General features: G+C 39.5%; 1 protein-coding gene across 2 annotated transcripts in view; it reads left to right on the top strand.

Annotated features, from left to right (window-relative positions):
- ndrg4 (NDRG family member 4) overlaps positions 1-11,980 on the top strand; it is a 59,558-nt gene extending 47,578 nt beyond the window's left edge. For both annotated transcript variants that reach the window (XM_085358764.1, XM_085358766.1), the window contains 13 exons: positions 2,565-2,685; positions 3,325-3,387; positions 3,802-3,862; positions 3,954-4,040; positions 4,146-4,202; positions 4,768-4,871; positions 5,002-5,058; positions 5,432-5,483; positions 9,365-9,412; positions 10,042-10,077; positions 10,225-10,276; positions 10,461-10,499; positions 11,826-11,980. In XM_085358764.1, coding sequence (XP_085214890.1) covers positions 2,565-2,685; positions 3,325-3,387; positions 3,802-3,862; positions 3,954-4,040; positions 4,146-4,202; positions 4,768-4,871; positions 5,002-5,058; positions 5,432-5,483; positions 9,365-9,412; positions 10,042-10,077; positions 10,225-10,276; positions 10,461-10,499; positions 11,826-11,980 — 932 coding nt within the window. The remainder of the gene's footprint in view (positions 1-2,564; positions 2,686-3,324; positions 3,388-3,801; positions 3,863-3,953; positions 4,041-4,145; positions 4,203-4,767; positions 4,872-5,001; positions 5,059-5,431; positions 5,484-9,364; positions 9,413-10,041; positions 10,078-10,224; positions 10,277-10,460; positions 10,500-11,825) is intronic.
- Positions 11,981-12,742: the final 762 nt, after the last annotated feature.

The raw sequence follows: 12,742 nt of genomic DNA, 5'->3' as shown, positions 1-12,742 counted from the left end.
ATGCTCCTGTTTCTGCACTTATCAAAGGTGATAATTGGCTTTCTACCTTTACTTTGCACGCTCACACACACATACACACACAAACACACACTTTTTCAGCCTGAGTCACATTTAAAAGAAGCACGTGTATTGGATTAGATTTTTATTAATTAATTTCTTTAAAAAAATTATTAAAGAAATCAGCTTGATATAAACTGAATGTGTCCCATTCAAGAAAATGTCTTTTGACCAGATTACATGAAATGAACATTTTACGCTGTAATCAATGACTTAGAGTCAGCAGTTTGGGGCATGTATACTATTTCAGTGGTGGACGGTCATCGTAACCATGGTCAAATATTTGTGAATCATGCTGACAGTTTTTTATAGTCTTGGCTCTCCATGATGTCAGCTCTCGCCATGAACACAGGAGAAGCCCACAACTAATGTTCAAACCTGCTGTTTACAAGAACCAGCCAATCAGAAGAAACTTGGCATGAACATGAAAGTGTCTCTGTGTTTCTGACAGACGATGTACTGAGTCACTGCACCAGAGTCCAGTACAACATAATTAAGGATTAATTTGAAGAGGGACTCATTCAAAGCTCCTTCAGTCATTTCCAATCACCAATATAAAGGTTTCCTCTAAAACTAGCACAGCAAAGACTTCATCATCTCACAGAAACAAATAAAAACCATTAAATTACTTAAAAAGCTGTGTGCATTTGGTGCTTGACAAGATTAATTATCTTTGACAAGAAAATATGTTGTCATCATTAGATAACATATCATCGCGACTTGATTTTCATTCCATGCACCAAGAGCTGGATGCTGTCATGACACTCCCATCATTGAGCAAAGGCACTGCTGCACTTAATTTAATTTAATGAGGCATATACATAGGTGGGGTAAAAATAAAAACAATGAAAAAAACCAAAGCATTTGTCTTAAATTGAGATGCTGAGAGGCATCGATGAAATGTAGGTCAGAAAAACATGGACATCCTGCAGAGGGAGGCGAGGCGGCGCCAGCGGCACTGCGGTGCTGCTTTGATGGGTGGAGGTGGGATAAGGAGGGTGGGGTGAATTAGGATGGTATGAGAGGAAGCGGAGGTGATATATGTATGACTGCAAATATCTGACTACATTTTTCTGCATCAGTCTGTCTCAGGTGGTGAAAAAAACCCACGTAAATCCACTCACTCCAGAAAAAAGTACACACAAATATTATGCATATAGAAAATGTTCTGCTGCTGCAGCAGAACCACAGGGCTATTAGTATTCACAGCTAGTCACTAAATCAGTTGACTGCAGCACACAATCACATAGGATGGAGCAAGAGCGAGGGATGAAAGGAGTCACAGTAAAAAATAGAAAGCATAAAGAAAAATTGGTGGGGGGCTTATTGTTCCATTAAAATGACTCCCAATCAGCAGATGGCACAGCAATCTGCCAGTTCCCTCTATTAAAAACACAGATCAAGAGAGAACAAGAGAACAGAAGGGGGCTGGGAAAAAATAGAAAGTGAAATAAAGATAAAGAGATTAGGAGTGCAGCAAAAAGAGAGAGAGGCCGAGGGAGAGAAGGGCTCATTTAAGAAGTAGAAATCAGGTCACGGAGTAGAAATTGTTAGGAAAGAAAACAAAGTGTGCATCTAATTGTACAGGATGCAGGGCATGGGAAATAAAAGGAGAGGAAGAACGAGAGGCAGATAAAGAAAGTACAGAGGGAGAAAGTAGGTCACGGAGTCAGTAGGAGTATAATGTGAAAGAGCTGAGCGGTGATTCAGCGTGTTGGTGATGAGAAACTTCTCACGTCAGTGGTCACGTAGCATTCATATTATTGCCCGCAAGCCGGCACTGCGGCAAAGTCAGAGCGTCCAGCTCCCCTCCCCTGATTTTCATCTCTAGCCTAGTTGTCTTGTTAATTGGTCCGTTTAATTAGCATTGCTCAGGCAGAGCCCAAGGAGGAAACAATGTTGCTGCATGGCTTCACTGAGTCTGACACACATGAGCAGAAAATAGGCCAACTGCAGAGCCGGTGGGAGGAGGGCATAAGAGAACTGACATCTTTTATACATGAAGCTATTTCAGAATTTAATGTTCTCTGTGGTGGTTCAGGAAATAGAGCTCTACAGTGAGGGAAATCCTCCGTGACCCTGGAAATAAATCAGACATTCCTTCCAAGAAAAGAATATGGATCCTCTCTTTTTTGTGCAATGAATGTCCCACTACTGCATATGCAGCATCTCCACGCAGCCCTTGGCTATTCTCACTGTTTTCTCATCACCAAGCATCAGTGACATTTGAAGATCATTTTCAGACCATTTTGTAAAGTGTAAAAACCACATTAAAATAAAGAAATTCATCAGTTCAGTTAGAAACAAAGGTGAATAAAAGCTGTGTGTCAGATTTGCTAGAAGGAGACTTTGCCTTTCCTTGCTGGCAGAGGATGAGCTGCACAGATGGCCACCTTCAAGATCCTCTCAGAGTGTGGTGCACATTCAATGTGATCACGTTCCTCTGCTCCCAGCCCTCCGTCCTCTCACCCCGTGCTACCTCTGCTTATTTCCTCACTCTCCTACAGACAAGCTGTGCTTCAACACTTTCTTCAGTAATGAAGACATGCAGGAGATCACCAAGCATTTTGTGGTGTGCCACGTCGATGCCCCGGGACAGCAGACTGGAGCATCACAGTTCCCACAAGGGTACAAAAAACACATCTAATGAATGGAGAATTATTTATTCTTCCCTGATTAATTATCTCGTGTTTAGTGGAGTCATTTACAAACTGAGAAGTTTTATAGGTTTTTATGCCTTAAATCATTAATTGAATTAATTTCTTAAATTGTGATATTCCCTTTATTGATTATACTATAGAATAATTTTATTATCTAGTTTTATTGTATTTATTTATGGGGGTGTAATGGTTTTACATTTGAAAAGTCTTATTATGAGCTGGTCAGTCCAAAAATTATTATTATTCAAACTTGTGATTCCTATTAAGCAGTTTCCTTAATAGGAATCACAACAAACAGAAAGACAAAAAGGGTAATTTCATTCATCAATGGTCATCAATGATAGTGCATAATCTGTTTAAACATGAGTGCAGATAGTGCCATTATCTAGAACCATTAACTGAGGGGAACAGAGACATCACTGAACCGTCCAGATCCTGCACATAGAACTCTATATAATTACTTTCACTTTAAACAGCGCCCATTTACACAGCATAACGGGTGGTTGACATTTGAAAGAAAAATGTTGGGAATAACTCATCTGAGTTCTGAATCTGATAGATTTTTAAATTGTTTCGAGTGAAATGAGTCATTACTTTCTCTCCATAGGTACCAGTACCCCACCATGGACCAGCTGGCTGGCATGCTGCCCATTGTTGTGGAGCACTTTGGGTGGGTGCTCTGTGCTTTGAATTTACAAAAATTCTGTATTTTTCTTGTATTTTCATGTTAAATTGTTCAAAATCAGAGAAAAATGTTTCTGCTCCCATTTGTGTTCTACACAAAATCACCTCACATGAAAACGAGTGTCATGCATTTTCAGTTCATTTAATGACAACTGTAGAAAATTAATTTATAGGACTAGAAAATATCAGATGTTGCCAGCTGGATATAATTTTAGTCTGAGCCTACAGTACCTTTCATGTCTGAGATATAGAACACTTGTTCTTTGCACGTATAAATTTCCCATCTGTGTGTCCTACAGTAGTTTTCTGTCATGTAGGCACTGCAGCAATACTTGTGGTATCCACACATATGAATTATTTAAACCATTGCATCCTTATTTGTCTCATTGATCTTGTTTAGATTCAAGAGCATCGTTGGAATCGGTGTTGGAGCTGGAGCTTATATTCTGGCCAAATTTGCTGTAAGTCAAAAGTTATTCATTGTTATTTATGAAACAACAATAGCATTTCCATTTAGGTGTGCAAAAAGATTCTATTGTCTTTTACGCTCAGCTGATCTTCCCTGAGCTGGTAGAGGGTTTGGTTCTGCTCAACATCGACCCCAATGGCAAGGGATGGATTGACTGGGCTGCTACCAAGGTACCTCTCCTATACTGTGTCCATCCATTAATCCATCCATTTTCACATTTATCAGCCTACGTATGCCTTTTATATTTCTCATTGCAATAACTCTGTTTCCCTTAGCTGTCAGGTCTGACCAGCGCTCTGCCGGATACGGTGCTGCCACATCTTTTCAGCCAGGTAAACTCACCTTTAAACATAATGTTGTTTAATTTCCAGTGTGCTTAAGTTTCTGAGGTCAAAGTCATTGCAGGTGAAAACCATAGAAACCTAACCCTAATCCAAACCCCATTAGAATATGAGATTTTTGCTCTCTTCAAAAACTGTTTATGCCAGGGAAAAAACATTGTAATTGTCCAAAAAAAATTACAGTTACAGTTATTGTTCAAGCATGACGGGAAAACAGGAAGAAAATATGTTTACTGTAACTCTTTGAAGTTTAATAACAGGTTCCTCATTCTAAGAAGCAATTATGGTTTTCTTTGTTCCTTGATTGACAAAACTTTGGGGAACAATTTCATCATAACACTGAAAACAAACATCAAGTATTCGGATTACCAAAGGTACAGGTACGGTTAGGGTTTGCATTCAGCACCAGTTCAGTGGGGGCTAAACCTCACAGAGCAGCACAAAAAAAAACAAAAAAACAATTTTAATAAAGTAATTTTGTCATCATCCAATTCGACTGATTATTTATTCTTGTATAACTGCGAGTACTACTGACCACAGCTGTATTTCTGTGCAGGAGGAGCTGGTGAGCAACACAGAGCTGGTGCAGAGCTACAGGCAGCAGATCAACAACAACATCAATCACTTCAACCTGCAGCTTTTCTGGAACATGTACAACAGGTGGAAGCTCAAACTCAGTGTATTTTTAAGTAATATAAATATATGTAATATGAATAATAAACGTAACAACAAACATAAACACGCAGCGTTTTTTTTTTTAAACTCGTCTATCTTGTCTTGCCCCTTTCAGTCGGAGGGACTTGGAGATGAACCGCAGTGGGACAGTGCTTAACGCCAAGACCCTGAAGTAAGTCTTCAGATGTGCCATCACAGCACAGTGTTATCTAAGGTTTAGTGGAGGTTAAAGCTTTTATTTTTGTTAATTTTGGACAGACTGACACACCACTGGAATCAGCTGACCAGCTGTTAGAATAATGAGTTTCTTGTGTTGAGTAAATACAGTCACATGATATTATAAACAGCTATAAAAGATTAGATAATATAATGTAAAAGATTCTCTTGTAAAAGGCATCTTCAAACATGTAGTCTGGACCCGACAGCAGAACAACAGACATATATTTAATCTGAGAGAGTTACGTGTGCTGTAAGTGATAATTAGCAAAATCATGTCAATGCTTAAAATTTTTAAGATGTTCACAAAGAATACTGATGGCCTCTAGGTGTCCTGTGATGTTGGTTGTTGGAGACAATGCGCCTGCAGAGGAAGGAGTGGTGAGTCATTGTTCTTTTTCTTTCTGTTTGTCTAAAGCCAGTTAAGACAAACAAAAAATCTTTCAGTTGGATTCATATTTTATATTCATTACTTGGATAGCTACACTGATCAAAATCTTCTCTTTCCTACTTGCAAAACATCAAAACTTTACATTTATTCCGACCAATGTTTCTGGCAATGTGACAAACATTAGTCTAGTTTACGCTCTTTTAGCTTCGCTTTTGGTCTCCACCAGCTCCTTAGAGAAAGATCTGGTTCTTTAGTTGCTAAATGCTCACGTGTTAATCACTAACTGTGTCTGTCTGATGCCACCAATAAGGCCACCATGAATGCACTAAAGCTCCATAAAAACAACTGTAATGCTTGACCAATGCATTCATCAGGGTATTTAACAAAAACTCTCTCCCTGTTTAGGTACCAAACATGATCCCGCACAGGTTTTATATTGGTCACACCCCAAATGGCCTTAAACCACTAGTACCAGAACCTCTACTCTGTTACCATTAAAGCACTTTAATAACAGCTGAATAAGTAGCTGAAACCCCTAAATGCTCATTAAAGCTGAAGATTCAGTGGATAAGTCTCTGCAGGTTTTAAACATTTCTCACTTAATGAACTTATCTTTGAGAAAATGTGCAGAGTGGGATCACTTAGGCTTGTATGACTATTTTGAGGGGACTTGGAATTAGTCTGTGACCTTTTTGTCTCATCATGTAGTAGCCGTGCTTCATCAGTTTCTTTTCGTCTTTATGTTGCTTCTATAAATTCCCCACAGAGCTGACTCAGTTTGTCAGAGTAAATAAAAATTAGCTTACCAGCAGACCCTCCCCTCCTTCTTCCTCCACCTGTTCTCACTCTGTTCAGTATTTTGTTCTCACTCTGTGCTCATTCGTGAATAAAGAAACAGGTCAGCCAGCAGAGACATCTCTACAAGCCTCCTTCTCCCCTGCCTGTCTGCATTACTATAGGTGTACTATAGGTGTGTGTGTCTATTTGTGTACGTGTTCTCCAGAGGCCAGATGGCCTCGTTCTCGCTCTGGGGCTGTCTGAAGTGGCCCAGATATGTGTGCTTCTGCACCAGTTAATCTGCCGCCTGTTCAAATTGATATCAAATCACTCCATCCTCTGTGAGATGGAGAACGAGATGCAGGGAGAGTGATGTTGTTGTTATAAAACCTCTTGAAAAGATAGAAGGATGGAGAGATGGAAGCAGGGATGGAGGGAAGGGAAGCGAGGAAGTGAGAGATGTGAACAGAGGTTAATTTATTGGATGTGACAGATGGAGGTCATATTAATATTTCATATCTGCTGATATGACCAGCTGAGGCTGCTGAGTATGCTCCACTTACTTTACGCTTTTCTTTCTTCCTTTTTTTAAGCATAAATATACGGCACATTTTGTACATATTCTTATACATATTTCCCTTTACTTACTAATTTGCATGCTCCATCTGCCTGGCAATTTTGCAATAAAGGCTATTTCTATTCCATTCTATTCTGTTAATGCAGAGTGAGTGGAATATGGAGAGATGCATATTTATAAGAGTCACATTTGCATTTCCTGCAACTAATTTGCAACTGTTTTGTTGTAGCTGTGCAAATAATTTGTAATTGATATGCAGTTTTGTATCAGCAGATGAAGCTTGTCTAAAAAAATTTTTAAGAAAAATTCTTATTTTATTCAAAAAAGTGCAGATGTGCATTCATCTCACAGTTATACGTGTTTATTTTGTCAAGATTACCAAAAATGTATTTTTGGAATCTGTGTAAAGGATTAAAGATTAAATGCAGCAGAGAGCAAAAGCATGTTCTCGTTGGTTTCTGTGTGATGCCCTGAATGTGCTTTTGCATGTCCACATGTGAGCAGTTAGGCATCGTTTGTGTTTCTGTGCACATCTGTATGTGCACACACTGCAGATGAATCTTATCCTGCTGGAGTGAGTCATCTCTGCAGCATACTGCAGTATCTGGGTCGTCTCCATATATGGACTATACATTCACCATCTCTGATAAAGTCCTGACACTGTTTATCTTGGAGTTGAAAGTTTTCCATCTATAGCAAGTGTTTCAGTGTGTGTTGAAAGCACGCCAGCACTCTATATGGGTTAGTAGTTTAAGGTGTGTCGTGTCTTTTTTAATTATAGCAAGCAGTTTCATTTGGCTTTATAGCTGTTGCTTGCTCACTGCAATTTGCATTTTTAGATCTTAGACTTGATTCTTGCACTGAAGTCTAAAATCAATAGAATTAGAATATCTTCATTAAGATGGTGGATGTTAGTTATGAACTCACTGTCAGCTCACATTTCCCCAATCAACCTTTGAGTGTGTTCATATGTAAGGTTTGGCATAATATGGCCAATCACATGGACATGAACAACAGCAGAGCCCCAAAAAGAAAACCAAGCAATATAGCCAAACAGATCTGAGGAATTAAAAAATATAATCCAAGCTAAAAGTGACACAGTAAAACCCGTATGGAAGTCTCCGCAGCATATGCAGTATATTAGGCATAACTGGTTAAATGGTACATGACATGTACCCTTGTAAGAGATGAGAAGTTTAACTCTTTTCCCTTTGGATTAGGGGTAAGTTTGATAATATCTGTGTCACGGTTCACGAGGCGAGCCGTATGGAATTATTAAAGGACCCAAGATGCAGCACAACTGAGGTGAGGAAGCTTTATTAAAGGAGCGTGCTCAAACAAAGGCGAGGGTGGCAAAAACAGAACTGAGTAAAACCTAAACTGGGAAAACTAAGCATAGAAAACAAACCTGAAACCTAGAGACACATGGAGATGCAGGAGACATGGAGAGACAACCAGCGACAACAGAGGAAGACACGCAGACAAACCAGCAACTAACAGAGGCAGACAGGTTTAAATACAGAGAAGGATAACGAGGGAATGAGACACAGAAGGCGGGCACAGCTGGGAGTAATCAGACATGACGGGACAGGGGAAACGTAATCTGAACATACTGAGATCACACACGGACCTTCAAAGTAAAACAGGAAAAACACACACACACATGCAAAGACACAGACTCAGAGACTTGGGCTAAACACAGAGACCTGACTACACTAGAGGTAATACACAGGCAGGGATGACACCAAACAGAGGGAGCACAAACTAAACCCTGGGAAACTAAAACACAACAGTCATAATACATAAAACTATCAAAAGTAAAAGTACAAAAAGTCACCGACCCAGGACCATGACAATCCGTCACATTTGCTCAGTCAGAAGAGGGTGAGCTCTGCCTATACAGCTTACCTGTACAGGAAAAATCCAGAATCTGTTCTAATGGTCATCAAACCATGTTTTTATTGATTTATACTGAGGTTTCAAAACTCATCATAAAGGTACAGTGGAGGTCATCCAATGTCAACTTTATGGGGGAAAGAGTTAACTCTAAGAAGCCAGTGTTATCTTGTGTTGTCTTGTGTTATCTTGTTAATCTCTTTTAAGTGTTACTGTATTTGGTATGTGTGCAGAAAATTACATAGTTTGGGAAACATACTGATCATGGTGTCACCAATCTTGCTAGTGTGACTTTTGGCCCCCGGCTCTGTATTCTGCAACAATTTTTGACGTAACCAGTGAGGCCATGCAAACCACTACTATAAAAACAGTAGCTCACTTATTTTGCCTGAGAGTAAAGGAACGCCTTTCAACAATATATTTTTGTGTGTTATTACGTTTTTAGTAAAACACTCTGAATTTCCCTGTATCTAAATAAACGTGATTGTACTTGAATGTTATCTGTAAATGTGTGGACATTTATGTTATGTTGCCTGATGAAGTCATCAGAAAGCATGCAAAAAGATGTGATTGTTCTTGTTATCTGGCTTAGTCAGCTCAACCTGCTGTTTTGTCTTTAAGGTCGAGTGTAACTCCAAACTGGACCCGACCAACACCACCTTTCTGAAGGTAAACGTTTGCTCTCGTTTCACCTACTACTGCTGTAGATTCACTGAAGCAACATTTTAAAGTCAGACACACAAAGGAAAAGTAGACGTGTGATCATCAGCAATAAAACAACTTGTTTCAGTTTTCAGTAATTTTCTAAAAAGCTATTTTGACCCTTTTTACTTTAGTGTTGTGTTGTTCAAAGAAATATGTTTAATTTTGGTAAACATCCTAAATAGCTATTTCTTAATTACTCTACATTGGAAGTAATTCAGTGTGTAGAAGTTGAATAATAAATCTGAACACATTTATGAACATATTCACAAACAAGAAATACTGAACCCAAGCTTTAGAAATACTTGGGTCGATATATTCTGACAGAATGTTTCATAAAGAAGAAAATACAAGAAAAATAATAACATAGACATTGTTTACCTTGATGATAGACCACCAAAGACACCAAACAGATAGATAGATAGATAGATAGATAGATAGATAGATAGATAGATAGATAGATAGATAGATAGATAGATAGATAGATAGATAGATAGATAGATAGATAGATAGATAGATAGATCTGTCACACAGACAGAGATGGTTGATTGATCATATGCTAGTTGGCTGATGGCTGCTGTCTCCTCCCGTGGCAGATGGCTGACTCTGGTGGACTGCCCCAGCTCACACAGGTAACACAAACAAACCACTTTGCATCATGAAGATGCTGCTACACAAACAAATAAAAACACCACAGAGCACAAACTCACCATCCACATTTAAGACACTGTTTCCTCAGAATTGAGTGGAATAAAAACTCTGATGTGTTTTTTTTCCAGCCCGGCAAACTGACAGAAGCCTTCAAGTATTTCCTGCAGGGGATGGGCTACAGTAAGTCTCCAAACCGCCATAGTTAGTGAGACAGAGTGGGATTCAGTGTTTTTTGTTTTATTTTTAAAATTTACTTTCAGGTGTATTTTTGTAGTGTCGAGTGAGTGTGCTATGATGTATTTTATGCAGAGGGTTATGACCAATATTAATCTTGCCCTCTGTCTTCCTTGCCCCGTTCTTTCAGTCGCTAATGTGAAGGATCGGAGGTTGAGTGGAGGGCCAGGTACTTCCTCCTCCCCGTTCACCTCTGACCTGTTATTGCCCTATTCAATGACTGTGGTATTTTAGAATTTCTTTTGAATTTCATTTGGTTGTGAATATAATATTTTGGGCTAATTATTATTATTATGGTTATTTTTTTTTTTACTTTTGCTCTCATTTTTGGAGTTTCTTTTATCCTAAGGACATTAACCCCCCATCTTTGTTTTATCAAATATAATTTTTCCTCCAATGGAAAAATATACTGCCCTTACTTCCACTCCCCCCATTCCTTTACCATTGCATCTCCAGTCCTGCTCTTTGCATGGCGTTCAGCTAGCTTTGAGCAAAGACTTTCAGACCAAGTTAACAATAATTCACCATGTCTTTAAAAAACGTAAATAAACTGTTGACAAAACCAAGTTGTTTTTAGTTACACTGGTTAAAAATTTATTTTTCCCTTGTATCACAGAAAGATGGAATGAAATGAACTGAACTTTGTTTAGAAGATTTTAAAAAGCATAGCTTACCTGATAGGAGAATTTTAAGTCCAGAGCTTTGAGTGTTTTTCTGCAAATAGCCATGATTTTCTGACCTTATTTAAAACTCAGCTTTGATATTCAAATATCCCAGGGTTACCTTTGCATTCCAATTTATTACAAATTATGGATTTTTGCTCATTTTTCCTATCAGCAAATTTTAGTTTTATTTTCAGTGGGAAGCAAAACAAAATACCCAGGTAATAATGGAGGTCAAAGAAGAAATATTAAACTTTAATGTGCAAACTGGCTGAAAACAGGCTCCTGATGTTGGTCTTTGTCTACTGACTGTGTAAGTGAAAAACTGTAGGCTAACGTGTGTGGTGTTAAAACTGTCAGGGATGCTTTTCTGGGTTGTTTCACCTTCCTGAAGGAGCCATAATAAGTCAGTGAAGTGTGAATACAGGTTAACTTAATCCTGATTACTCTAAGGAAATCCAAAAATGTCTTTGCTCAACTTGTTATCTTTCTTCAGTGCAGTCATTTAATAATGACCAAACAAACCCAGTTCCACACTAATCATAGTCTGTTCCCATGAGAACAACTGAGCTTATTATATCACAGACTGAGTACATGGTGCTGTTAATGTGTCTCCAGGTAGACACATTAACAGCTTTAATTAACAAGCCTAACAATTCATGACTGTTGTATGAGCCAGTCAGCTGCCGTTTCTCACCTGCTATGAAGAAACATATTCTTCAGTTATCCACATTAGCATGTGCTCCCTACATCCCCCCAACATCTACTGATTGCACTTTTTTATTTATTTTTTCAAAAATGTAAGAAATTTGACATGTTGAAATTTCTCCCAGTGCCCTCAGCCAGTATGACCCGCCTAGCTCGCTCCAGGACGGCTTCCCTGACCAGCGGCGGCTCCGTGGAGGGATCCCGCTCACGAGCCTGCACCCACTCGGACAGCACTGAGGGAGTCGGCGCAGTCACCCATACCATGGAGGTGTCCTGCTGAGAAACCACAGGAAGAAAGAGGGAGGGAGGAAGTAGAGGGATGGAGAGAGAAACAGTGAGGCGGGCTGTGCAAACAAGAGGTGAAATTGAAGGTGTGAGAGAGGTAGTCAGGCTTGATGGACAGGGATAGTAATATTTGAAGACAGCTCTCTTTGTCTTCATCTACGTCCTCCTTATCCCTGTGTCTGCCATTTTCTTCCCTCCTCCACTGTAAAATTCCATATGTAACGCTACTTTAACACCCTAAACACATTTAAATATCCACCTCAATTTCCGTTCTCCCACCACTCAATGATTTAGCATTTACTCTTGAAGTGTCATTCTTGTGTTTGCTGAGTGTGGCCTCATTCTTTGCGTGCACCCTTTCTAACCTCCCACCCCCCAAACACACAAAACAGTAATTCTGTCAACAGTCCATACAGAAATATGCTGTAAAGAGCTAGTGATGAAATCTGATACGAGCTGGTAAAAGTGCAGGACATAGCAATGAGAGCCAGACCGTTCTCACTCCCGAGGCGTAACATCCCGACGTTTTGTCACGTCCCGCGGCGTTCCTGAGGAACGCGAAAGGTGACCTTCCGCGTTCTTATGGTACGCGCCGGGTTATGGCAGAAATCCAGTGGAATGACGGTCCCGCGGTAATAGACGTTCCAGCCCTGTATTCCAGCCCTAAACCTAACCTTCTCCCTAACCCTAACCATAACCTTGTTCCTAAGCTTAACCAGTGTTAAATAGTGTTTTCCCAAGCGATTTGAAGGAGAAG

Source organism: Diplotaxodon limnothrissa, linkage group LG7 (genome assembly GCF_057381915.1).
Source record: "Diplotaxodon limnothrissa isolate DT_005_m linkage group LG7, D_limnothrissa_male_GT1.1, whole genome shotgun sequence".
In the NCBI taxonomy this organism is placed as follows: domain Eukaryota; kingdom Metazoa; phylum Chordata; class Actinopteri; order Cichliformes; family Cichlidae; genus Diplotaxodon; species Diplotaxodon limnothrissa.
Note: the sequence above shows the minus strand (reverse complement) of the source record. Positions and strands in the feature narration are given on the sequence as shown.